The 27,400-nt window shown below is 37.1% G+C and overlaps 1 protein-coding gene across 33 annotated transcripts in view; it reads right to left on the bottom strand.

Annotated features, from left to right (window-relative positions):
- Window positions 1–27,400, bottom strand: part of LRRFIP2 (LRR binding FLII interacting protein 2) — a 121,550-nt gene that overhangs the window by 78,370 nt on the left and 15,780 nt on the right. For all 33 annotated transcript variants that reach the window (XM_082412858.1, XM_082412827.1, XM_082412859.1 and 30 more), the window contains one exon: window positions 22,089–22,231. In XM_082412858.1, coding sequence (XP_082268984.1) covers window positions 22,089–22,178 — 90 coding nt within the window. In that variant the 5' untranslated portion in view covers window positions 22,179–22,231. The remainder of the gene's footprint in view (window positions 1–22,088; window positions 22,232–27,400) is intronic.

Here is a 27,400-nt window from a genome sequence, read left to right as displayed (position 1 = left end):
TTTCCTAGTCTGTTTAACTGACCTTTAAGTAGCAAAAACCCTGCAAAGTGAACTGCAATCTGCCAACCACAAGCTCTCACACTGTTATCACCAGAGCAATCAGTGTTCTCACATGAATTTTACATTGGCCTCTATCATTAAAAAACCTACATTCCCCACCTTCTTTACCCCTCTATGAATGGTCACCATTTTCTTACCAGAGTTTGTATTTTATAGAAAAAGACTTCAAGGCTAAGTTATGCTTCAGCAGATAACAAATACGTTTTAAAATTACAAAGTATCATTTTTTGGGAAAAATTTTCAAACCTCTCTTTTTTTTAATTTAAGAAAGCCACAGCAATGTGTAGGAATTTTCATTTACACTTATATTAGCTTTGCACTTGTAGCTTCCCTTAGAAATTTATTGAGAATGCCAATTTCATCCTCCTGAGATCTGTGGCCAATTCTGCACAATCTATTCTAAAATGGGACTTCTCTCACCAAACCTAAATTATAGGTAATTGAAATCTATTCTCTAATACAACTTCTTGCACAACAAAAGGACCTACTGTATAGCACAAGGAACTCTACTCAATATTCTGTAATAACCTATATGGGAAAAGAATCTGAAAAAGAATGGATATATGTATAATATATGTATAACTGAATCACTTAGCTGTACACCTGAAACTAACACAACACTGTAAATCAACTATACTGCAAAATAAAAAATTAAATTTAAAAATTAAAAAAAAAAAAAAAGGAAGGGACCTAACTGCTGTATAACAGAAAGAACATGGGCTTCAGAGCCAGAAAAACATCCTTCTCTTTGTTACTTAGCCAACTTTATGCAAAACTCAGATATTACCTCCCTTGGAGCTGGTATTAAATAAGGCAAGCTTTAAAAAGGTAAAGAAGATTTAAAATTACTTTATCTGTTTTTTTTCTGTACATTGCTTCCACGTGCCTGACAGGAGGAGTAGCAAGGAGCTAACGGTGATTCCAATCTGGTAAGACAAGACGTGTACTCTATTCTTATACTGACATATTTTGAAATAGTCAAATTATAGGTACACAAAGCATACTTCTAAGTACCAACACTAGCACTTTCCCCTCAGAATACTATTGCGTAAAAGAGCTACTGCAAATTCGTTTTAACCCACCCTCACAGATATAAAATAAAAAAGATAAAAAACTAAAGGACCACAAGGATTTAACGGAGTTCAAAACAAAGTTGATTAAAAAAAAATAAACATAGAATCACCACTTGATCCAATAATTCCACTTCTGGGTACATACAACAAAGAATTGAAAGCGGAGACCCAAACAGATATTTGTACACCAATGGTCATAGCAGCATTACCCATAATAGCCAAAAGGTGGAAACAACCCAAACGTCCATCAGCAGATGAATGGACAAACATAATGTGTTATGTACATACAATGAAATATTATGTAGCCTTTAAAAGGCTACATAATAATAATAATTTAATAATACATTTTGACACATGCTACAACATGGATGAATTCTGAACACATTTTTTAAAAATTAAATTTTATTGGAGGACTTCCCTGGTGGCGCAGTGGTTAAGAATCTGCCTGCCAATACAGGGGACACAGGTTCGAGCCCTGGTCCACGAAGATCCCACATGCCACGGAGCAACTAAGCCTGTGTGCCACAACTACTAAGCCTGGGTTCTAGAGCTTGCAAGCCACAACTACTGAGCCTGCATGCCACAACTACTGAAGCCCGCATGCCTAGAGCCCGTGCTCCGCCACAAGAGAAGCCCACCGCAATGAGAAGCCCGTGCACCACAATGAAGAGTAGCCCCAGCTCGCCACAACTAGAGAAAGCCCGCACACAGCAACGAAGGCCCAACACAGCCATAAATAAACAAACAAACAAACAAATAAATAAATAAAATATATGAGGAAGTTGAGTCTTAAAAAAAAAGTTTTATTGGAGTATAGTTGTTTTACAATGTTGTTGAAGACATTATTAAGTGAAATAAGCCAGACACAAAAGGACAAATATTAAATGATTCTGCTTATCTCAAGGATCTAAAATAGTCAAATACCATGGAGATAGAAAGTAGAACAGTGGTTTCCAGGGGCTGGGGGGGACAAGGGAATGGGGAGTTATTATTTAATGGGTACAGAGTTTCATTAAGGATGATGAAAAAGTTCTGAAGATGGATAGTTGTGATGACTGCACAGCAATCTAAATGTACTTAATGCCACTGAACTGTATACTTAAAGATGATTAAAATGATAAATTTTATGTTACGTTTATTTTACCTCAAAAAAAAAAGGTTAGTTAGCTTAAAAGTTAGCATAAGACATGAATGAAATCAGAAGTATTCAGGAGCCTAAATCATTTAAGTATTTGTATGGTCTTTAGGCTGACATGACCCAAACTTTAAAATAAAGTTAATAGGAAAATTCAGGAACTGGAAATTCAGGTTCAGAAGTTACCTGTGAAATCCAGTAAGCACTGGACCAGGTTTCTAAACATTATTCTGATCATTATGCTTTCAAATATTAGGCACATAAAAGCTGATTAAAGGAAATAATATGTAATTGGATAGGTATAGGAACTTATTCTTCCTAGAGCAGTGAAAATGAAAACACAAAAAATAAAGATATATTTGGATAGAATTAAATCTATTTCTCACTAAATGCTTGGGGCAAGTGGAAAAACAAAATGACAGCAAAAATCATGGGCCTTGATCACCCCTGGAATAAACGCTTTAGACTGTGTTAAATCATAAACCTTCTAAATTTGTTGAATGATCACTTTATCACTCAACTAATAACTAGGAACCATACAATGGAAAACATGAGGACTAAACATGTACTATGGTTTGAGTGCTTCTACATTAGGGACTTTTCCTCTACCATCAGAATTTTGTATTATGTTGTTTGGGGATGTAAAAAAAGAAAAATACATGAGATGCAATAAAAAGACAAATAAGGCTGACCCTTGAACAACAAGGGTTTGAATTGTATGGGTCCACTTATACATGGATTTTTTTCAATAGTAAATACTACAGAACTACATTATCCACAGATCGGAGGGACCCCAGATATGAAGGGCCAACTATAAGTTACAGGGGGATTTTTGACTGCAGGTAGGGTCGGCACCCTTAACCTCCTCATTGTTCAAGGGTCAACTGTAACTCCATTTTAGAATGGGCAAAGGATTTGAATAGACATTTCTCTAAAGAAGATATACAAGTAGCCAATTAGCACACAAAAAGATGCTCAACATCATTGGTCATTAGGGAAATGCAAATCAGAATCACACTGAGATACCATTTCACACCCACGAGGATGGCTATAACAAAAAAATTTTTAAATGGAAAATAACTAGTGTTGGCAAGGATGTGGAGAAGTCAGACACATTGCTGGTGGATATGTTAAACGGTGTAGCTGCTACTGAAAATGGTTTAGCAGTTCCTCAAAACATTAAACATACACCATAAGACCCGGCATCCACCTCTAGATATGTACCTAAGGGAAACGAACACGTGTTCACACAAAAACTTGTACATTAAGTATTCATAGCAGTATTATTCATAATAGCCCCCCAAATGGAAAAAACACAAATGTTCATCAACTGATGAATGGATAAACAAAATGTGGTATCATCCATAGAATGGAATATTATTCAGCCATAAAAAGGAATGAAGACTGAGCTCTGACCACCACAGCAACAGTCAGCTCTACCCACCACAGCAACAGTCAGCTCTACCCACCACCAGAGCCCCCTATCAAGCCTCTTAGATAGCCTCAACCACCAGAGGGCAGACAGCAGAAGCAAGAAAAACTACAATCCTGCAGCCTGTGGAACAAAAACCACATTCACAGAAAGATAGACAAGATGAAAAGTCAGAGGGCTATATACCAGATGAAGGAACAAGATAAAATCCCAGAAAAACAACTAAATGAAGTGGAGATAGGCAACCTTCCAGAAAAAGAATTCAGAATAATGATAGTGAAGATGATCCAGGACCTCGGAATAAGAATGTAGGCAAAGATCGAGAAGATGCAAGAAATGTTTAACAAAGACCTAGAAGAATTAAAGAACAAACAAACAGAGATGAACAATACAATAACTGAAATGAAAACTACACTAGAAGGAATCAATAGCAGAATAACTGAGGCAGAAGAACGGATAAGTGACCTGGAAGACAGAATGGTGGAATTCACTGCTGCAGAACAGAATAAAGAAAAAAGAATGAAAAGAAATGAAGACAGCCTAAGAGACCTCTGGGACAACATTAAACGCAACAACATTCACATTATAGGGGTCTCAGAAGGAGAAGAGAGAGAGAAAGGACCTGAGAAAATATCTGAAGAGATTATAGTCGAAAACTTCCCTAACATGGGAAAGGAAATAGCCACCCAAGTCCAGGAAGCACAGAGAGTCCCATACAGGATAAACCCAAGGAGAAACACACTGAGACACATAGTAATCAAATTGGAAAAAATTAAAGACAAAGAAAAATTATTGAAAGCAGCAAGGGAAAAACAACAAATAACATACAAGGGAACTCCCATTAGGTTAACAGCTGATTTCTCAGCAGAAACTCTGCAAGCCAGAAGGGAGTGGCATGATATACTTAAAGTGATGAAAGGGAAGAACCTACAACCAAGATTACTCTACCCGGCAAGGATCTCATTTAGATTTGATGGAGAAATCAAAAGCTTTACAGACAAGCAAAAGCTAAGAGAATTCAGCACCACCAAACCAGCTCTACAACAAACGCTAAAGGAACTTCTCTAAGTGGGAAACACAAGAGAAGAAAAGGACCTACAAAAACAAACCCAAAATAATTAAGAAAATGGTCATAGGAACATACATATCGATAATTACCTTAAACGTGAATGGATTACATGCTCCAACCAAAAGACACAGGCTTGCTGAATGGATACAAAAACAAGACCCATATATATGCTGTCTACAAGAGACCTACGGACACATACAGACTGAAAGTGAGGGGATGGAAAAAGATATTCCATGCAAATGGAAATCAAAAGAAAGCTGGAGTACCTACACTCATATCAGATAAAATAGACTTTAAAATAAAGAATGTTACAAGAGACAAGGAAAGACACTACATAATGATCAAGAGATCAATCCAAGAAGAAGATATAACAATTATAAATATATATGCACCCAACATAGGAGCACCTCAATACATAAGGCAATTGCTAACAGCTATGAAAGAGGAAATCGACAGTAACACAAAAATAGTGGGGGACTTTAACACCTCACTTACACCAATGGACAGATCATCCAAAATGAAAATAAATAAGGAAACAGAAGCTTTAAATGACACAATAGACCAGATAGATTTAATTGATATTTATAGGACATTCCATCCAAAAACAGCAGATTACGCTTTCTTCTCAAGTGCGCACGGAACATTCTCCAGGATAGATCACATCTTGGGTCACAAATCAAGCCTCAGTAAATTTAAGAAAATAGAAATCATATCAAGCATCTTTTCTGACCACAACGCTATGAGATTAAAAATCAATTACAGGGAAAAAAACAAAAAAAACACAAACACATGGAGGCTAAACAATACGTTACTAAATAACCAAGAGATCACTGAAGAAATCAAAGAGGAAAGCCAAAAATACCTAGAGACAAATGACAATGAAAACACGACGATCCAAAACCTATGGGATGCAGCAAAAGCAGTTCTAAGAGGGAAGTTTATAGCTATACAAGCCTATCTAAAGAAACAAGAAAAATCTCAAGTAAACAATCTAACCTTACAGCTAAAGGAACTAGAGAAAGAAGAACAAACAAAACCCAAAGTTAGCAGAAGGAAAGAAATCATAAAGATCAGAGCAGAAATAAATGAAATAGAAACAAAGAAAACAAGAGCAAAGATCAATAAAACTAAAAGCTGGTTCTTTGAGAAGATAAACAAAATTGATAAACCATTAGCCAGACTCATCAAGAAAAAGAGGGAGAGGACTCAAATCAATAAAATTAGAAATGAAAAAGGAGAAGTTACAACAGACACCGCAGAAATACAAAGCATCCTAAGAGACTACTACGAGCAACTCTATGCCAATAAAATGGACAACCTGGAAGAAATGGACAAATTCTTAGAAAGGTATAACCTTCCAAGACTGAACCAGGAAGAAACAGAAAATATGAACAGACCAATCACAAGTAATGAAATTGAAACTGTGATTAAAAATCTTCCAACAAACAAAAGTCCAGGACCAGATGGCTTCACAGGTGAATTCTATCAAACATTTAGAGAAGAGCTAACACCCATCCTTCTCAAACTCCTCCAAAAAATTGCAGAGGAAGGAACACTCCCAAACTCATTCTATGAGGCCACCATCACCCTGGTAACAAAACCAGACAAAGATACTACAAAAAAAGAAAATTACAGACCAATATCACTGATGAATATAGATGCAAAAATCCTCAACAAAATACTAGCAAACAGAATCCAACAGTGCAGTAAAAGGATCATACACCACGATCAAGTGGGATTTATCCCAGGGATGCAAGGATTCTTCAATATACGCAAATCAATCAATGTGATACACCATATTAACAAATTGAAGAATAAACACCATATGATCATCTCAATAGATGCAGAAAAAGCTTTTGACAAAATTCAGCACCCATTTATGATAAAAACTCTCCAGAAAGTGGGCATAGAGGGAACCTACCTCAACATAATGAACGCCATATACGACAAACCCACAGCAAACATCATTCTCAATGGTGAAAAACTGAAAGCATTTCCTCTAAGATCAGGAACGAGACAAGGATGTCCACTCTCACCACTATTATTCAACATAGTTTTGGAAGTCCTAGCCACGGCAATCAGAGAAGATAAAGAAATAAAAGGAATACAAATTGGAAAAGAAGAAGTAAAACTGTCACTGTTTGCAGATGACATGATACTATACATAAAGAACCCTAAAAATGCCACCAGAAAGCTACTAGAGCTAATCAATGAATTTGGTAAAGTTGCAGGATACAAAATTAATGCACAGAAATCTCTTGCATTCCTATACACTAATGATGGAAAATCTGAAAGAGAAATTATGGAAACACTCCCATTTACCATTGCAACAAAAAGAATAAAATACCTAGGAATAAACCTACCTAGGGAGACAAAAGACTTGTATGCAGAAAACTATAAGACATTGATGAAAGAAATTAAAGATGATACCAACAGATGGAGAGATATACCATGTTCTTGGATTGGAAGAATCAATATTGTGAAAATGACCATACTACCCAAAGCAATCTACAGATTCAATGCAATCCCTATCAAATTACCAATGGCATTTTTTACGTAACTAGAACATATCATCTTAAAATTCGTATGGAGATGCAAAAGACCCCGAATAGCCAAAGCAGTCTTGAGGGAAAAAAACAGAGCTGGAGGAATCAGACTCCCTGACTTCAGACTATACTACAAAGCTACAGTAATCAAGACAATATGGTACTGGCACAAAAACAGAAACATAGATCAATGGAACAAGATAGAAAGCCCAGAGATTAACCCACGCACCTATGGTCAACTAATCTATGACAAAGGAGGCAAAGATATACAATGGAGAAAAGACAGTCTCTTCAATAAGTGGTGCTGGGAAAACTGGACAGCTACATGTAAAAGAATGAAATTAGAATACTCCCTAAGACCATACACAAAAATAAACTCAAAATGGATTAGAGACCTAAATGTAAGACCGGATACTATAAAACTCTTATAGGAAAACAAAGGAAGAACACTCTTTGACATAAATCACAGCAAGATCTTTTTTGATCCACTTCTTAGAGTAATGGAAATAAAAACAAAAATAAACAAATGGGACCTAATGAAACTTCAAAGCTTTTGCACAGCAAAGGAAACCATAAATAAGACGAAAAGACAACCCTCAGAATGGGAGAAAATATTTGCAAACGAATCAACGGGCAAAGGATTAATCTCCAAAATACATAAACAGCTCATGCAGCTCAATATTAAAGAAACAAACAACCCAATCCAAAAATGGGCAGAAGACCTAAATAGACATTTCTCCAAAGAAGATATACAGGTGGCCAAGAAGCACATGAAAAGATGCTCAACATCACTAATTATTAGAGAAATGCAAATCAAAACTACAATGAGGTATCACCTCACACCAGTTAGAATGGCCATCATCAGAAAATCTACAAACAACAAATGCTGGAGAGGGTGTGGAGAAAAGGGAACCCTCTTGCACTGTTGGCGGGAATATAAATTGATACAGCCACTATGGAGAACAATATGGAGGTTCCTTAAAAAACTAAAAATAGAATTACCATATGACCCAGCAATCCCACTACTGGGCATATACCCAGAGAAAACCATAATTCAAAAAGACACATGCACCACAATGTTCATTGCAGCACTATTTACAATAGCCAGGTGATAGAAGCAACCTAAATGCCCATCGACAGACGAATGGATAAAGAAGTTGTGGTACATATATACAATGGAATATTACTCAGCCATAAAAAGGAACGAAACTGAGTCATTTGTTGAGACGTGGATGGATCTAGAGACTGTCATACAGAGTGAAGTAAGTCAGAAAGAGAAAAACAAATATCGTATATTAACGCATGTATGTGGAACCTAGAAAAATGGTACAGATGAACCAGTTTGCAGGGCAGAAGTTGAGACACAGATGTAGAGAACAAACGTATGGACACCAAGGGGGGAAAACTGCGGTGGGGTGGGGATGGTGGTGTGCTGAATTGGGGGATTGGGATTGACATGTATACAGTGATGTGTATAAAATTGATGACTGATTAAAAAAATAAATTAAAAAAAAAAAAGGAATGAGGTACTGATATAGGTTACAACATGGATGAACCCTAAAAACATTATGCTAAGTGAAAGAAGCCAGACACAAAAGTCCACATATTGTATAATTCCACTTATATGAAATGTCCAAAATAGGAAAATCCAAAGACAGAATGTAGATTACTGATTGCCAGGGGCTGGAGTAAGGGGGAGATGGAGAGTGACTGCTAATTGGTATGTGGTTTCTTTCTGTGCTGATGAGATGTCTGTAATTTGTAATTAGAAAGTGGCAGTGGTTGTACATCCTTCTGAATACACTAAACACCACTAAAAACTGTATACTTTAAAATGGTGAATTTTACGGTATGTGAATTATATCTCAATTAAAAAATTTTTAAATAAATGAGACAGTGAATAAAAAATATAATGCTAAATTAAATAAATAGTAAAATATGCAAAACTCCAACACATAAAACTCAGTATATAAAATGGGAGAAAGGGAATCTTATGATCTAGTAAGTCTGGAAAATGCCAGGTTACATTTTTTTAAATCTTTAATAATACACATTATGAATTGCCAAGAAAAAGGTAAAATAAAAAAGCATTTCGCAGACTTACCTAACCACATTACTAAATAAGGCCTAAGTAATTCTTCAAGGATCATGCTCCAAGGAACACATTTGGGAAATAATGATTAAGCTCTGGCAATATATCAGGACCCAATTCAAACTGTACTAATTCTGTTAGGGGGGGACCTTACCCTTGTTCTTAATATTTATAAAATTAAACAATGTTTTGAGAATGATCTTCATAGAATCAAAACCCAAACTTTCAAGATGACAGAAAAGATGAGACCCCACATTAATATTACTACCATCATTTGAACACTTAGCAAAGCTAGGTGCTTATTTTCCTTTAATCCACAAAGTAACCCCTTGAGGTACAGAAGGATTAAGTAATTTGCCTAATATCTCCTGGCCAGCAAGTATTCGAACTGAGATCCACATCCTTAGAATCTGACTCCAGTTAACGCTCTTAACTATGTTGCCACAACTTATATCTTTATACCCCAAGTGTAAGAACATATCCTTAGGCAAATAATAAGTTTACTTTGGATGAATTAACCTGTGATTTTTCAATTTAGCATAGATTCTCTCTTTTCTGTGAAACTGTACCATTCTGGTTCCCTTTTTTCTTTGACCATGACTTTACCCCAAATGTAGTTAATCTTCTCCTTTTGCTATACACAGCCTTTCCTCTCATCTGTTTACTCCATATTTTCAATTATCAGCCAATGAGAATGATTCAAATCTAGCATCTCAAGCTCTGACCAAAATCAAAGCCTACATTTCTAACTCTCTAGTGGATCTCTTGTCATACAGTAAGAGTGAATAAAAGCAACCTCATCTTCCCTCAGTGAATACGCTTTGCTTCCCTACTTTTCAATCTCCAGAAATGGAACCCTTGTTGAAAACTCAGTCTCAGGGACTCCTACTTCCTAACTAAACCTTCTTTACAATTATCCCTTAAATGCAACCTTTAATATCCATTCCTACAGACTCCCCCTCTTCCAAGCAGGCCCTTACACTTTCACCTAGGATACTCTATTTCCTAATTCTAACTTCACTTTCTCCATTCCAACTCTCCTCCTATCCATGCTATTTCTACATTACACACTGTTGAATTAATCTGCACCAAGGAACAAGTGGTTGATTAGCCATAATATACTTTATGATGCCCAATACCCAAAAGCATCCTTACACTTTCAGAATTTTAAATTTGGATTCTGTTACTGCTTAGGTCAAATAAACACAGAACAGCCTAAAATAAACCAAATCAGTCCAAATCAGTTTCCAAATCAGAAACTCAACTAAGGCCAATCCTATTATAACTATCTGTCCTGTGGGTCTACAAGTAAAGCAGGATCTATCCTATCCACTGGACAGTGCCCTCTGTTTCCTTGGAATATAACCCACATGTCAAATTTCATTTGGAACTATTCTGGGGGGGCTGAATATTCTGGGGGGAAACAAAGTTATATCCACTTTAAAAAAAATAGTTTGAATCCATCATCCTAAGAGTCAAAGGCAAGAGAGTTCATTATAAAGTTACATAGCAATATAAATACAAAATATATGTATATACATATAAAACACAAATGTAAAGTTATATAACAATATACATATAAAACATATATGGACGTGTCTATATATAGAGAGACACACACCCTCTGTGCTATGATGTGAACTCCACCCTCCCTAGGGACCTTGCCTCAACTATCTGATCTCCTCTGTCTGCACTCTCTTCCTCTACTGGTTTGTTCTTCTCATCATAAGTAGGTTCAAAGTCTCTCTTATCTTTAAACAAACAAACAAACAAACAAACAGTCCCATCCTGGTTCAATTCTGTCTCATCTTCTCTTTACAGCCAACTTTTCTAGCACCTCCCTCCTCACTCCCCACTCCCTTCAAATGACACTTTCTGGCTTCTGCCCAAATCATTTCAGTGAAATTGCTCATGCCAAAGTCACTTATGACCTCTGACTACCAAACCCAATAGAATTTTTCTCTTATCTCACTTGTCCATTCTGGCTTCCCGTATCACTGCCACTCAACTTCTTCTGAAAACTCTCCTCTCTTGGCTTTCTGCAATACTAGTTTCTCCTGGTTTCCCGCTTGACTCTCTGACCTCTCTTCCTCAGAATCCTTCATGGGCTCATTTTTCTCTGTTAGCTCCTAAAACTTTAAAATAGCCAAAGCTTCCAGGTTTCATCTTACTCTCTTCACTCTATGCTCCCTCCCTGGGTGATACTGAGAGTCTGCAAAGCTTTGTGTCCAACCCAGACTTTTCTCTCACAGTCCAACTGGCTATTAAACCCTGGGGCTGTCCCACCGGAACCTCGGATTTGATATATCACAAATGGAATTTATAATCTTTCCCTTAAAGTTCCTCTTCCTCTTTATGTCCCCATCAGCTGTCCCATTACCCAGAACTGAAATGAAGGATCCCCGTAAGTCTCCTTCCTCCCTCGTTTACATCCTCCGTCCATACCGTCACTAAATCTCAGCTATAGTTCCCATCAAGATTCTCTCTCTCTACTATTTCTTCAGTCCAAACTTCCCTCTCCATTCCCACTATCACTGCCTTAATTCAGGCTCTCATCACCTGTCACCAAGATGACAACAAAGCTTCCTAACTAGTTTTCTCCTTACCAGTCACTCTTTACACGGTGGCTAAATCTGAAGAAGGTTTTACCCTTCAAGGGCTCCCCCACAGCTGCCGAAATCACACATGAACTCCTTAGCACACAAATCCCTTCCTGATCGGCCCCTCTGGTCTCTCCAGCATCATCTCCCATTCCCCCCACCCTCTCTCCAGCCAAACTGAGCTGTTATTCTGGCAGCTTCCAACGTGTTCTACCCCTGTGCCTGAGAACACTTAGAAAGTGACACACACAAACCCATAAAACAATACTGTTTATAGTGATATGTATTAGAACCTTTAGAACAGGAACAGGAAGGATACCTCATGATTTTATTATAGTGGTTCCCTGTTGGGGTGGGGGAAGGGGAAATAGGCCTGGGGGTAAAATAAAGGGCCCTAAACTTGGTTTATAATGTCTTCTCCCTTCCTTCTGATCTTTATAAGAAAAAGTCTGCAATAACTGTCCCAAAATGTTAGCATCATTTAATGTAGACTCATGGGTACTGACATTATTATCAAAACCTTTCTGCATTTAACATTTTTCAAAAAGAATAGAACATAACACACACTCAAATGCCTTTAAAAGAAGGGAAACCTCTAGCTTTTAAACTTTTGTCCTGCTGTGATCATGTGACAGTTTTAAAGGGAGGCAAATTAAAATTTCATGATTTGACAGAAATGCACTGAACTGAGCCAAATATGGAATTGCCAGCCTGCATGTATATCCATAATATAAAATCCATGCAACTGGCATGAGAAAGAAAAATAAGGTATAATCTGGACCTTTACAGACTACACTTTAATATCAAGAAATCTGAAATATAAAATTCTAGAAAGTGAAACATTCAAGGCAAATGACTAATTCAGGTAGCTAAAGACTCAGAGTTTACTGTGTTTAATTTTGTTATTCTTCCATGACACTCATGCCAAAAGAACACTGGAAGACAAATTAAGAGACATAATATTTATTGTGTTGCTATGGTTTCCAAATTAACAAATAAAAATCATTACTCAATTCCCTAGCAACTTCCCTTTAGTAGAAAATCTTAGGTACCATTTTTCTTAATTAGATTTTTTTTTTACGATTTTTTTTTTAAAGAGGTGCATTTCTTTTTTTTTTAATTAATTAATTTATTTTTTAATTTTTTTTTTTTGGCTGTGTTGGGTCTTCGTTGCTGCATGTGGGCTTTCTCTAGTTGTGGCGAGCAGGGGCTACTCTTTGTTGTGGTGCACGGGCTTCTCACTGCGGTGGCTTCTCTTGTTGCGGAGCACAGGCTCTAGGTGCACGGGCTTCAGCAGTTGTGGCACACAGGCTCAGTAGTTGTGGCTTGCGGGCTCTAGACCGCAGGCTCTGTAGTTGTGGCACATGGGCTTAGTTGCTCCGTGGCATGTGGAATCCTCCCGGACCAGGGATCAAACCTGTGTCCCCTGCATTGGCAGGTGGATTCTTAACCACTGCACCACCAGGGAAGTCCCTTTAATTAGATCTTAACAATATAATTGTGTTTAACCATTTTTTTTTAAAGCTTTTGGTAGTTGAAAACCAACTATATAAATTTTTCTGAGCATAAACACCAATATACATTAGATAAAATCTAGGGATTTTAACCCATTTTCTTCTGATGTCAAACAACTATATCTTCCTTTTATTTAGAAAACTGCTGACAGCAAAATATTCTTTTGAAATGAGAGAAGGAATTTAAGATTACAGACTTTATTACTGAGGTTTGAATACAACCTAGTAAATAGATAGCACTGGAAGACTGAAACCCTGGCTCAGCAATGACGCATCTAACCGAAGGGGAAATGTGACCCACAGTTGTGGTAGAGATACTCTGTGTGTGTGCTGGGGGTGGCAGTGGGGCTGCTAGTAGCGTCCTTACATTTAGGGTAAGGGTACTGCACTATCTGAATTTTTTCTCCAAATACCTGTAAGTCACAGGAATGGTGAAGATTGTGACAGTGAACCTTATACCAAACATTTTTCAGTCACGCTGACACAAAACTAAGTCATAGGGCTCAATAATCCTCCCTTAATTCTGGTTAGAGGGATAAATCAAGGGACAGTGAGATACTGAGAGTAACGCTGGCCATCACAGAGCCCTGGATTTGGGGGGCGGGGCAGGGGAGGGAGTGCCCAACCACATCGCCTACCCTCCTCTGCCTTAGTTCCAGTGGGTAAATGGGGGAAAAAACAGAGAGGTCTGCACTTGACAGGAATTGGCTGCATTCATGTACTAATGCCACTGGAAAGATTCCTAAATGACTAATAACGACAACTTAGGTCTGCTCTTTCAAAGAATTTGTCTACTAAAAACAGTAAGTACGAAGGGGGAGAATTTTTAAAGAAAACTTTTAACTGGATAGAAATGGAAAGAAAAACATTTATTTTTCATAACCCTGAAAAATTAACTCATATTTCATAATCTTTTATAAATTTTTGTGTACCACCACTGAGTGTATTAAAGGCATTTGAAAGGTATTTTAAATAAGAGTAATTCTGCCTCCTGTGGAGTTAATTTTTCAGACAAATCCAATTTGCAAAGAACAACCTGAACCAAACACAAAAGGGTGATCAAAAAAGTGCCAAAATTAAGAAAGACTTAAGACATGACCTTGAAATCCCAGAGTTCTTTAGGGCTCAGCCTGAGGAGTGATTATCCTCAACTCTACACTTTCTCCCTAGACAACCTCATCCACAACTCATGATTTCAATTACTTTCTACATGCGCACAAGTCTCAAATATGTATGTATAGCCCAGACTTCTCCTTTGACCTCTTGATCCAAATCCCCAAACTGCTTCTTCAAAATCTCCACTTAGATGCCTCAGAGGCACGTTAAATACCACACGTCCTAACATAAATTCATGGTCTTCCCTCTCCAAACCCCCTCCCCACACTAACGTTGCCTACCATCCCCCAGGATGCACAACCCCAAACCTCCCCTCTCTGCTACCCAACCACTGCCACTCACTGAGCATCTCCTCCTACCTCTGCATTCCAACCACCTCTCCCCATCCCTACTGTCATCACTCTAGGCCAGGCCACCAATGCCTCTGCAAGTCTCATGACTCATCTCTCCGCATCCACTAACGTCTCTTTGTGATATCATCTCCAACCCGCAGGAAAGTCATCCTCTGAAGGCACATATCTGATCACATCATACCCCTACACAAAACTCTTCAATGTTTTTTCCTTTGCTCTTAGGACACAGACCAAAATCTTATATCAAGGTTCTCACCCTCAGCCCTACTGACATTTGCTGTGGGGACTGTCCTGTGCACTGCAGCATTTTTAGCAACATCCCTGGCCTCTCCCACACATGCCACTAGCACACCCCTCCCCCTGTTGTGACAGGCAAAAATATCTTCATACACTGCCAACTGCCCCCAGCTGGACAAAATCACTCTCAGTTGAGAACCACCGGCCTGTGTGACCCGGCTCCTGCCTACCTCTCTGGCTACTCTCCTCCTTGCTGTACGTGTCAGAGTTAACAGTGATATCATGGGAGGCACAATATTAAGAGTGTAGGAGCCCAAGTGCACATTTCAGACCGACCCTTCTCTAGCTATGTGGCCTTGCGCAAGTTACCTCACTTCTCCATGCCTTGGATTCATCACAGATAAAATGAGAATAGTAGACCACCCCACAGAGTTATCAAGAGGATTAAATCTGTTTAAAGAACTTAGAATAGTGCCTGGTACATAATAAGAGCTCAGCAAGTGTTAGCTGTTTGTGTTGTTACTCCTTGAATTCTCCACACTCTTTCAGCCTCAAAGCTTGTCACACATTCTTCCCTCTGACTGTAAAGCTCCTCCCCGCATCTGACAACTGCTTCCCCTAAATCACTGCATTCCTCCTTCAAAACCCAACTGAAAGGGCGCTTCCTCAGGGAAGCCTTCCCAAAGCCCCCAAAATGTCAAGTCCCCCGTCACACACTCTTTAACGAAATCATTTACTGTTCACTCACAGCACTTAGCACAGTTGTAAATAAATATATTATTACATTTGCTCAATTCTAAGAATGCCACTGGTTGTGATATACACTGACAATCACCGCTTTCAAGACAGAAATTACAATATTAAATGTAGACATTAAATTTGAAGGAAAAAAAGAAGCTGAAAATCAAAGAACAGGTTCATTATGTAATGATTTTTTAGGGTCAATTTTCCCCTCTAGAACCTAAGCTCCATAAAGGGAAATGACCATGTTAGACCTGTCCATTCCCTGTCCTCCTTACCTAACACAGCACCTACAGAGAGTAAATGCTCAACAAACATTTACTAAATGAATGACATTCAAAATTCACGTTTAAAAAAGAAACCCACTTTATTCTTATTCTTTTTTTTAATCTTCTTTTTAAGTTTTTAATTTTTTTTTTTTTGGCTGCGTTGGGTGTTAGTTGCGGTGCGCGGTATCCTCATAGAGGTACGCGGGATCTTTTCCCTGTGGTGCGCGGGCTTCTCTCTAGTTGTGGCGTTCGGGTTTTCTCTCTCTAGTTGTGGCACACGGGCTCCAGGGTGCGTGGGCTCTGTAGTTTGTGGCATGCAGGCTCTCTAGTTGAGGCGTGTGGGCTTAGTTGCCCCGCGGCATGTGGGATCTTAGTCCCTCCACCAGGGATCGAACCCACGTCCCCTGCGTTGGAAGGCGGATTCTTTACCACTGGACCACGAGGGAAGCCCCCAAAACTACTTTATTCTTAAATGAAAGATGGTATTACCCATAATTATTATTGATTATGGTAATTCTTTGCATTTTAAAAAACTGCTATCCTTGCCAAAAGTTTTTTATCCTTAGTTCGACATGGCCTAAAAATGAATAAATTATTCAAATAAAATAGCTAAATAACTATGAGAAAATCATTAGCTCTATCAAGCTATTATGATTATTATTCCATAAAGCAATAACACTGGACAGTATCTTTTAAACTAAGCACAGTTCTTCCCTTTGTATCCTTCTCAGGCTGCTAATCTATAATCAAAACCACAAACTTCTGGTTCTCACTACTCATCATTCCAGATGCCTGGAATCTACCTCTTTAAGCAGCAAACTAATAAAATCCAACCAAGGGTCCATCAATAGATAAATGGATAAACAAAATGTAATATATACATACAATGGTACATCATTCAGCTATAAAAGAAGGAATTAAGTTATTTACAAGGAAAAAAAAAAGAGGAATGAAGTTCTGACACATGCTACAACACGGATGAATCCTGAAGACATTATGCTAAGTGAAAAAAGCCAGACACAAAAAGGACAAATACTGTATAATTCCAGTTCTATGAAATATCTAGAATTAGACAAATTCATAGGGACATAAATTAGATTAGAGGTTACCAGGGGCTAAAAGAGGGGGCAATGGAGTTACTACTTAATGGTTACAGAATTTCTGTCTGGGGTGATGAAAGATTTTTGAAATAGACAGTGGTGCTGGTTATACAACATTGTTAATGTAATTAATGCCAATGAATTGTAGACTTAAAAATGGTTAAAATGGCAAATTTTCTTATATATATTTTAACCACAAATTAAAAGTAAATCATGTAAAAACCATTGAATGGTATGCTTCAAATGAGTGAACTATATGTTATGTGAATTATATCTCAATAAAGTTATTTAAAAAAATGAAATCCAAGTTCTAGCGGCTACAAATGTTAAACAGCCATAGTTTCTTTTCTTCCTTATTATTACAAGTAGGTTTGCACACCAAATATGTATACACGTAAATTCTGCTCAACGTAAAAGTCTCCAAACATTCCACTTACTAGACTCTAACTCCTATAAAAGATGATCGGTTTCTATGCCTGTCATTGATTCTTTAGATTCAAGAGACTTGTGCATTATGAGTATGAATTTTCTTTGGGTCCTGAATCTCAAAAGAGATCACAGAATTTTAGAACTGGAAGGGCTTTCAGATCATCAGGTTCAAAAATAAGCAACGTTCTGATGACTTCCATTTGAAGAGATGTGCAGAAAACATGTTTTCTTCATAATTTCAGCTCTACAACAAGGAAAGGAGGAATATTCCAGGCTTCAGTGAGGCCATAGTAAGACTGCTTGCAAACCCTCCAAGAGGCTTCTACTTCTCATAGGAACACTCTTCATAACACTCACCAAACTGACTGTGGTAAGGCGGCATAACTGGCTTTCATCCATCCCTATCTTTCTCCTTTTGCGAGGCTAGCTGCCTAAGGGTCTCCATTTGATACCCTCTGTGCTTTCGGGTAATTTTCACTGAAAGGCAACTCTCCAACTGCATTTCCCCCAAACCTGTGGGACAATCAAAGTCAAACAAGCAAGAAAGGTAGGCATCCAGATTGGCCTTCTGATACCCTAGAGAACCTGCTGCTGACCTCCTCCAACACCTGCTCTTATGAGGTCTTCAGAGAGCTGTGACACACATGCTCACCCAGCAAAGCAGCAACATGCCTATTACAGACATGGTGGGACTTCTAGATCCATCCACATTCCTGCCTTCATGGAGCAATCTTCAAACATTTCAACATCTTTTAAAAATGCAAACAGGTTTTACAAGGTAAGAAGAATTCTGGAGATGGATGGTGATGATGGTTGCACAACAATGTGACTGTACTTAAGTCCACAGAACTGTACACTTAAAAATGGCTAAAGTGGTAAATTTTATGAGTATTTTACAACAATTTTTAAAGTGCACTCGGTTTCACATTTTAGCATGCAAATTATCCAGTTTGCAGAACATATTCAAGCTTTTTGTTTCTTTTGCTCCTCATTCCCTCTAGTTGCCTGATTTGGGGCCAACTGAGAAGCATGGATACTTGAGCAGATAGTAAGCAAGAGGAAAAAGAGGCTATTTTTCTTTATTTATGGTATACCCTGTCTGCCTCAAAAAACAATTTGAAGTGAGGAAAAGACAAATTAAACTCTTAAGATTTAACTTAAAAAAAAAAAGATTAAGCTATTTGTCCTTTTTAATTGTTATGGGGGTTCTGTTAGTTTTTATTCCTAACTTAAGGTAATTGTGTGTGTGTGTGTGTGTGTGTGTGTGTGTGTGTGTGTGTGTGTGTGAGAAAGGGATGATCCTATCAGAGAAAATAACGATTAGGGACTATCTGTGAATGCCAACCATCTAATGTATGAATGCACAACCATCTAATGTATGAATGCACTGGCTATGAAAACTTGAAAGGAAAAAAATCACAAGGAATATATGAAAGAATTATTAAGATTGCTAAACCTATTTCCTCTAAAGTTTTACTGCACCACACATTAGGCACTCATCCTGCAAATAAAGTCTTTTTTTTTTTTTAATTATTGGAGTATAATTGCTTTACAATGGTGTGTTACTTTCTGATTTATAACAAAGTGAATCAGCTATACGTATACATATGTCCCCATATCCCCTCCCTCTTGCATCTCCCTCCCACCCTTCCTATCCCACCCCTCCAGGCGGTCACAAAGCACCGAGCTGATCTCCCTGTGCTATGCGGCTGCTTCCCACTAGCTATCTATCAAATAAAGTCTTGAATCTTAAAAGTAAAAACTAGCCCTTTCATGTTTCAGGTTAAGCTAAGCCTTCTGACAAGGTTATTAAAGCTGGAATATTCATATTCAGAGTTCTGAATATAGAAATAAAAACTAGAAATACTGGCCTCTTAAAACCTTTTCTAATAATAAAAATAATTATTGTAACTTTAAATATTATAATAAATGGATTAAACTTAGTTATTTCATAGCAAAATAATAATGTACAGGGAGGAAAATAACCTGTAAGTAAAAAAAAACTGACCATCCAGGATGGGATCTTCTGGGTACTTTGGTTCATGGTTCCCATGATTGGCCATCAAAATCCCCTAGGAAGGAGTATGTGTGTATGTGTGTATGGGTGTGTGTGTGTGTGTGTGTGTTTATTTAAATACAGATTTATAAGCTCAACCTCATAGATTCAGATTTAGCAAGTATGGGGTAACACCTGGGAATCTGTACATTGAAAAAGCAACCTGGGAGATTCATATGATCAACCACGTTTTAGAACACCTATCTTAATAAATATATTTCTTATAAAAGAAGAATATTTTACTTCTATTCTTACTTTCTATTTCAACTTATTAATAAGCAACAAAATAGCCTACTGGAAGCCTAACACTATGGTAAAGTTTACGTGCACTATTTACTTTGTCACAGCAGCCCTATAATACAGGAGGCCCATATTATTCCCATTTTACAGATGAGGAAACTGAAGTCCAGAGTAGTTACTTAACAAGATTACTCAACCAGCGACTAGTACAGCCAGAATTCAAAGCCACACTTACAACTCTCCAAAGTCCAGCTCTTCTGGAAGTAGCATGATACAGAAAAATAAACAATGGCTTTAAAAGCTGAATTTGAGTCCCAGTTCTGATACCTTCCAGACATTAATCTCTCGGCTTCGTCTGTTTCCTCATCTGTAAATAAGGCTAATAACAATGCTTATCCTACCTAACTCACAAGGTTATTGTGAGAATCAAGATGTGAAAGTGCTTTTAAAATCATGAAAAGTTACAGAAAAACAAAATATTAATGGAGGAGATGGAGAAGACTGACAACAGCGCAGCACAGTGAGCCTATGTGTTTGAATCCAAGCTCGGCTATTTCTTAGCTGAGTGACCTTAGGGAAGTTACTTATCTTTTCTATGCAATGATTTCTTCATCTGTAAAATGGAGAATATAATAGAACCAATTTCAGAATTTTGTGGAGAGTAAATAAACTAATTCATTTAAAATGCTTAAAATAGTATTTGTCACATAGTAAGCACTCAAGTGTTGGATGCTAGAATGCTACCCAATTTTGTAAATGAAGCATTACATCCAAAAAGAGTTCAAGTACCCAGTGACAGTACAAAAAGAGCCTAAAACATACTGGCATTTTCTCCCCTTATAGAAATCTGGGTATGTAAATCCCTCCAATTTTGGAAGCAAACATTTTGAGTAGTTTCAATTTTCAACTGAAACTATGTGGCTTCCAAAATACTTCATTCGGGTAAATACTTAAGACCATTGTAAAGTGTCATCCACTACTTCATTTTAAAATATCTTTTACCTTTTTATCTAAAAATATCTCACTGATTTTTTAAAAGTAATTTTGTTAAAGTATTATCACAGTTTTGTCATCAGTTTTTAGATAACTTTCCTCTGCTTCAAATATCCTCCTACAAAATTTGACTTCTAATTCAAAAGCTGAGTAGCTTATAAAAGGAAAAACGTAACAGTGAGCTGGATCCAAAAAAAGACTGTGTAATATGTCAAAAGGAAACAGCACTAGTCCTAAATGAGTTATTTACTAAGAATAACAAAGAGGAAGTGATGAGGGAATAATTCTCACCCAAAGAATACAATTTTAAAATGCTCTAAGCAATTCTTGTACCAGGTTAGTATATGGTCAGGTCTGCAGCTGCAGATAAGAGTCTGAAACAAAGTTGGCTCCTCACTAAGAAATCACAGCTGGGAGTTATCTTAAATTTTCAATATGCAACAGGAAATGCTGCCAGAGATTCGATAGGTGACACCCCTTTCCTTTTTTCTGAGTTGTCAACAAACCAAAACAAAAAATGCTCCAGAAGCTCTATTACTAGCTAAAAGTTAGACATAAAAATTCCACTGCAAAAAACAGCTAAGACACTGAATCTGAGCAGACACCAAATAAGGATTATTTCTGTTAACATTTATACAGTGCTTCCTGGAATATATTAACTGTAGAGCCCAATGAGCATTTTTGTAATATAGTTATCATATCTTCAACATTCTAATTACCTTAAGTTTCAATAATGAAGATTAATTATAAATTTCAAAACATCAAGACAAATACCTGGAAGTCAACTAATCCACAAAAATAAAATGAAAAATTAATTTTAAATGAGTTGATTAAATATCCAAGTAAAGAGACAGTAACTGTATTTTACTCTAATACAGTATTTTAGAGGGCATATTTAACATCTTATTTATAGTAAACATTCTGAAACTAGCTCAATGAATGAATGTCGGTATATATCTCCAGCCCCCACCTGGAATTTTTATAACATTCTCATCTGTACAACTCAGTGTTGAGAGGGGTCTTCCAGACATACCTCTCTGGCAATGCTACTCAAAGCTTCATCTTCTGCAGAAAATCGGTCTTTCACAGGTGTTCTTTTCCTTCCAGAACCAGGAGTCCCCATCTTGTCTTCTTAATAGTCTTTTAACTGTGAAAAGTGACTTCACTGTTTTCAGCCTTGAAATAAAAAGAAACAATAATTTAGGATGCTTCTCTTTATGCACTTTTAATGCTCATTTATACTTTTAACAAAGAGAAATAATATTTATATATTTATGTATAAATTAAAGAAATTAGTCACCAAACACTTTGTCCTCCACTATCAATTTATTTCAATAAATTTTAGAATATTTAAATTTATACTAACTACTAAACCTCCTAACTCTTTTTACCATGCTAAACACAGAATGCATTATCATATTAGCCTCAGAAAACTGCAAAGAGCAGTAATTCTACTTAACAGGTTAAAGTTACTACAGCTATTTCTAAAATCTATTTCCATTCCAAAGTCAAAAACATTTCAGAAAAGTCATTCAGCCTCAAACTTTGAGAGCACATATTCAAGAAATTTTAATATAGAGCCTTAAAGCTACAAGGGTAAGTTGGCTTTTAGTGTAATTCAAGAAACAATTCCACTTAAACCATTACCACATCAAAAAAAACCCACAAAAAACAAAAAAACAAATGAAGATTTATTATTCTGCAATTAGCAATAACCAACACCCTCTAGGCAACAAATTCTGAGTGTCTGCTATTGCCAGGTAGGTACTATGGGAGGTGCCAAAGATACTTTGATTAACAAAACAGCGATGACACAGGCCAACAACTAAGAATATATATCTATGGGTCTATTTTTATTGTTATTATTATAAGATAGATGTATTTTTACAAAAGAGAGAAGAAAAATTCATCTGCCAGGATTAAATAACAAGGATGATAAAGACCATCTAAGCTTTCTAACACATGGTATACGAAATTAAAAATACTCCTGAGAATGCATCCCAATTTATATGACCTCCTTCTCTCCTATACACATTCCTGAGAAGTACTGATCATTTAGTGAAATATCCATTAACTTAATCTTTTTCCCTAGCTTTATCAAAATAGACTGGCGAAATTTCATTACACAGTGAGTCACAAAGAAAATCTCAAGTAAGTTTATCCTAATAGTATGAACTATATGAAAAGTACAAGTGACTTTAATGTATTGGAATTTACTTGATTCAAGCAAAATAAAACAGAACCACTTCATCAATCCATTCTTCCAAAAAAGTTCTCTCCAATGAAAATTCAGGCCATTCCCATCTTAGCTGACACCATTTTTATTCCCACATAGCTGACTTGTATATTTGTCAATCAGAATGAAGACTGAAGACAGTTTATTATTCTGCCATAGAAAATATATCTGATACAAGAAAAGGATTCATTTAAATGGAAATGGAAGAAAAAAAAGAATGTATATGTGAAAGCAGCAGCGGATAACTGCTAGCCACCAATCAAGACAATTTCTGGAAAGCACAGAGGAGTTTTTTCAGAAGTCTCCCATCATCCTCATCTTCAGCATCATTTTAAAAATCATTCACTTATTTAATAGTAATGCTCTACAAATATTAGTCACCCACTGAGAAAAAAGCAGCATGCAACACAAAGTTCCTTTTCAGACTGGAGTGACAATTTAGCTGATGCACTGTGGTATCATCCAATATTTGTCCTTCAGCCAACTTTCCAAGGACTCACTAAAAGACATTTCACAGAAGCAGGCATTTCACAAAAACAGGCATTTTCTAATTCCAGACACACAAAAATAATTACAGAAGAAAGATTTGGCTGGAAGTGTAGCAAAAGCTTAACAGCAGTTTTGTTACGAGGACGAGATTATGGACGCATTTTTTTCTTCTTGATTCTTTAAAATTTCAATAGCATTTTAAAGAAAAAGGGAAAAAGGGATGCATTTAAAAATAAAAACATTCATATCAAAGAATAAACTGGCCCCAAAGTGGATCACACCCAAATTAGGCTCAATATACTGCACAGCTGAGACACGCAATCTGAAGCCACTGCTGGTGGTGCTCTTTTGAATGTAGGATTTCTTTCTCCTCTTTCCCTGTAATCCAATTTCCATCTTTCTCAACTAACACTGTCTTAGACCTTAGAGCTGCCAGGATATTCCTAGCACACAGATTTACATAAAGAATTATCTTTTCTTAAAAACGCCTAAAAAAACTGTTTCAATAAGCTCCAGGCTAACCCACCCTGAGAGAAAGATGACAGTGAAAGGGACGGAGGCACAGGCTAATGAGCAGGAAATGGGAACTTCCCATCTGTCTTCCTTATCCTCCGTGTGCTATCTACAAGGGTACCCAGGTGTTTACATGCATGACTGGCCAGGTCCTGTCACCTTTTTCATTTGCACATGAGGCAGATCGACCATTACCTATTTCAAAAAACAATCTAGTGCTTTTGAAAAAAATTATATTATTTGTATTCTGTAAGCAGACACACTTACTAATATCAGAAAAATCTAGTTTTCAGCTCCTATGCAACTATCTTCTAACAACTCCAGAACATTCTACACCAGTGATAGGGGGAAACCTTAAACAAAATAAGATTTCTGGCACAGTTGATAGAAAACTACTTTTCAACAAAATGACAAAATTAAAGGTACAGACTCAAAGGTGACCTCGAATAAATTAGTTCTGGTTTCTGATTCTAAAGGACTTTCAGTAAGTTTCTATTCCAAGGAGGTTTTCTCAAGAACACTTTTCATCGGGAGCCATGTTAATTCCTTCCAGCTTTTCCTTAGTGCTATCAACTAAACCAAGAGCTAAACCTTTACATCCACTGACAAGAACAAAACTGACTGCTTTTTGTTAAGTTCTTTACCCAATGTCAAGCTGATTTTCTCCAGATGGTTTTGTCATTAAGTATTTGTCTACCTAAAGGAAAGAAAGGATGTTGTGGAATATAAACCTTCCAAAACAGGTATATCAATTACGCTTTCTCTTCTCCAATAAGCTTCTCATGTAATACATTTCTGAAAAATAGGCATTTTGCCACATTAAGTGGCATTTCAATCATGATATTGTTCACTCTTGTGAGAACAGAATATCAGTGTGTCATACTCTAAATATAGCACAGTTAGATAGTTCTGTCTGGATCCTGATGGTTGCGGTTGCCTTATATCTAAATATTTCATCATAGAGAATTCAAAATATTGGCATAAGTCTTCGCGTCAGCCCTGTCATTACAGTTGACCCTAGTCTGTACAATAAGACATTTGTTAGTTATTCATAAGCAAATCCAAGGATCCAGAATAGCACCTGAACTAAAGAATTAGTGTGATTGTAGTTGTTGCCGTTGGACAAGATTTAAAGTGAGAGGATCTGAGTTCAACTGGTTGTATGACCAACTGCTGCTTTGTTCTTCCCACTGCCTATGCCTTGCTTTCTTCATCCAGAGAGCAGAAATAACAACTGTCCCAACTACCTAACACGGCTAATGTGAGGCTCAAATGAGTTAAGATAAATGCAAGCACTTAAAAGACCACAAAGCACTCCAGAAATGTTCAGTGTCTTGAATTAACTAGCTCTTTTACATATTTAGCTTATGAAGCTGGAAAAAGAGCCATCGTAGCCTTTCTTTAAAATTTCATATTTTTAACTAAATAAAAGTATCCTCAAGTTAGTTATTCCAGCATGCATCATGTGATATCATTGGCCATACTAAGAATTTTTGGTGAAGCGTGGAACAATATGGAAAAAATAAAAACACTTTTAACTATAATCATTATACTGTAGCACATTTACGTAATAAAAACAAAAATAAGAAGAAAGTTTTAAGGTACTCTGTGGTATTCAAAGTCTTTTTTGGAAAATCCAAATGAATACACAAGTTTTGGTAGTATGGCCTTATAATGCTCTTAGTTAGTGCTAGTCCTCTTATTAGAATTTATTAGAACACAATTGACTTAGAAGGAAAGATAGAGGTCATTAAATGGTACACTTAAGATCTGTGCATATCTTTCTATATAAATTCCACCTCAAAAGAAAAAGTCCTCTAAACAAATACTGAAATCTAGTCAACGATGCACATGTTGAAATATTTAGGGTTGAAGTGTACTTATAACTGCTACTTATTTTGAAATGCATCCAAAAACAAAAACAAAAAAGACAGAATAATGGATAGATAGAAGAATGGATAAAGGAATATACAGGTGACAAAGTATAATAAAATATTAATAGTAGAATCTAGGTGGTAGGTACATGAGTGTTCACAGACCTCTGTCAACCTTTTTTTTTTTTGGCCATGCTGTGAGGCTTGCAAGATCTCAGTTCCCAGACCAGGATCGAACCTGGGCCCCTGCAGTAAAAGTGCAGATTCCTAACCCACTGGACGGCCAGGGAGTCCCCTTAACTTCTTTGTATGTTTGAATTTTTTTATAATAAAGTATTAGGAAAAAAGTAACCGGTGAGAGCTTCCCTGGTGGTGCAGTGGTTATGAATCTGCCTGCCAATGCAGGGGACACGGAATCAAGCCTGGGTCCAGGAAGATCCCACATGCCACAGAGCAACTAAGCCCGTGTGCCACAACTACTGAGCCTGTACTCTAGAGAGCCCGCGAGCCACAACAACTGAGCCTGCATGCTGCAACTACTGAAGCCCGCGCACCTGGAGCCTGTGCTCCACAACAAGAGAAGCCACTGCAATGAGAAGCCCGCGCACCGCAACGAAGAGTAGCCCCTGCTCGCCGCAACTGGAGAAAGCCCGCTCACAGCAACAAAGGCCCAACACAGCCAAATAAAAAAACAAATAAATAAATAAATTTATAAAAAAAAAAGTAACCGGTGAGAAAGGTAGATGACTAAATGAACAATAGGCCTGGGAACTGGGAATTGCAATTAAAAACTCTTGATTTGAAACAAAAATGGAAGGCAGAGGTAACCACAGGATAGAAGAATACGAATAGTTATGTATACCTTATAAAGATTACGAAAAGGAGAGAACAGGAATTCCTGGACTGAAAGAAAAAAATGGAGGAGGGGGAAGGGCAAAGGGTTGGGTGGGAAGAAAGGAAAAAAGGAAAAAGAAAGGAAGGAAGGGAGGGAGGAAAAGGGAGGTAGGGATTATAGTTAAAAACATCAATTCTGCAAATATCTAGATGAGACCATTACACAAAATGAATAAATCATTACCAGAACCTACAAAACCGACCAAAAAAAAATGTCTAGAACTTGAGGCAAAGTAAAAAATAAAAAATATATATATGCGGCAAAAAATACATAAGTCAACACTGGACGGCCTGGCAGAACAAGGAAAGGTAGATGCTAAGCACAAACTAAATCTCAGG

This window comes from Balaenoptera physalus, assembly GCF_965194825.1.
Source record: "Balaenoptera physalus genome assembly, chromosome: 11".
Classification (NCBI taxonomy): domain Eukaryota; kingdom Metazoa; phylum Chordata; class Mammalia; order Artiodactyla; family Balaenopteridae; genus Balaenoptera; species Balaenoptera physalus.
This window is presented reverse-complemented; position numbering and strand designations above follow the sequence as displayed.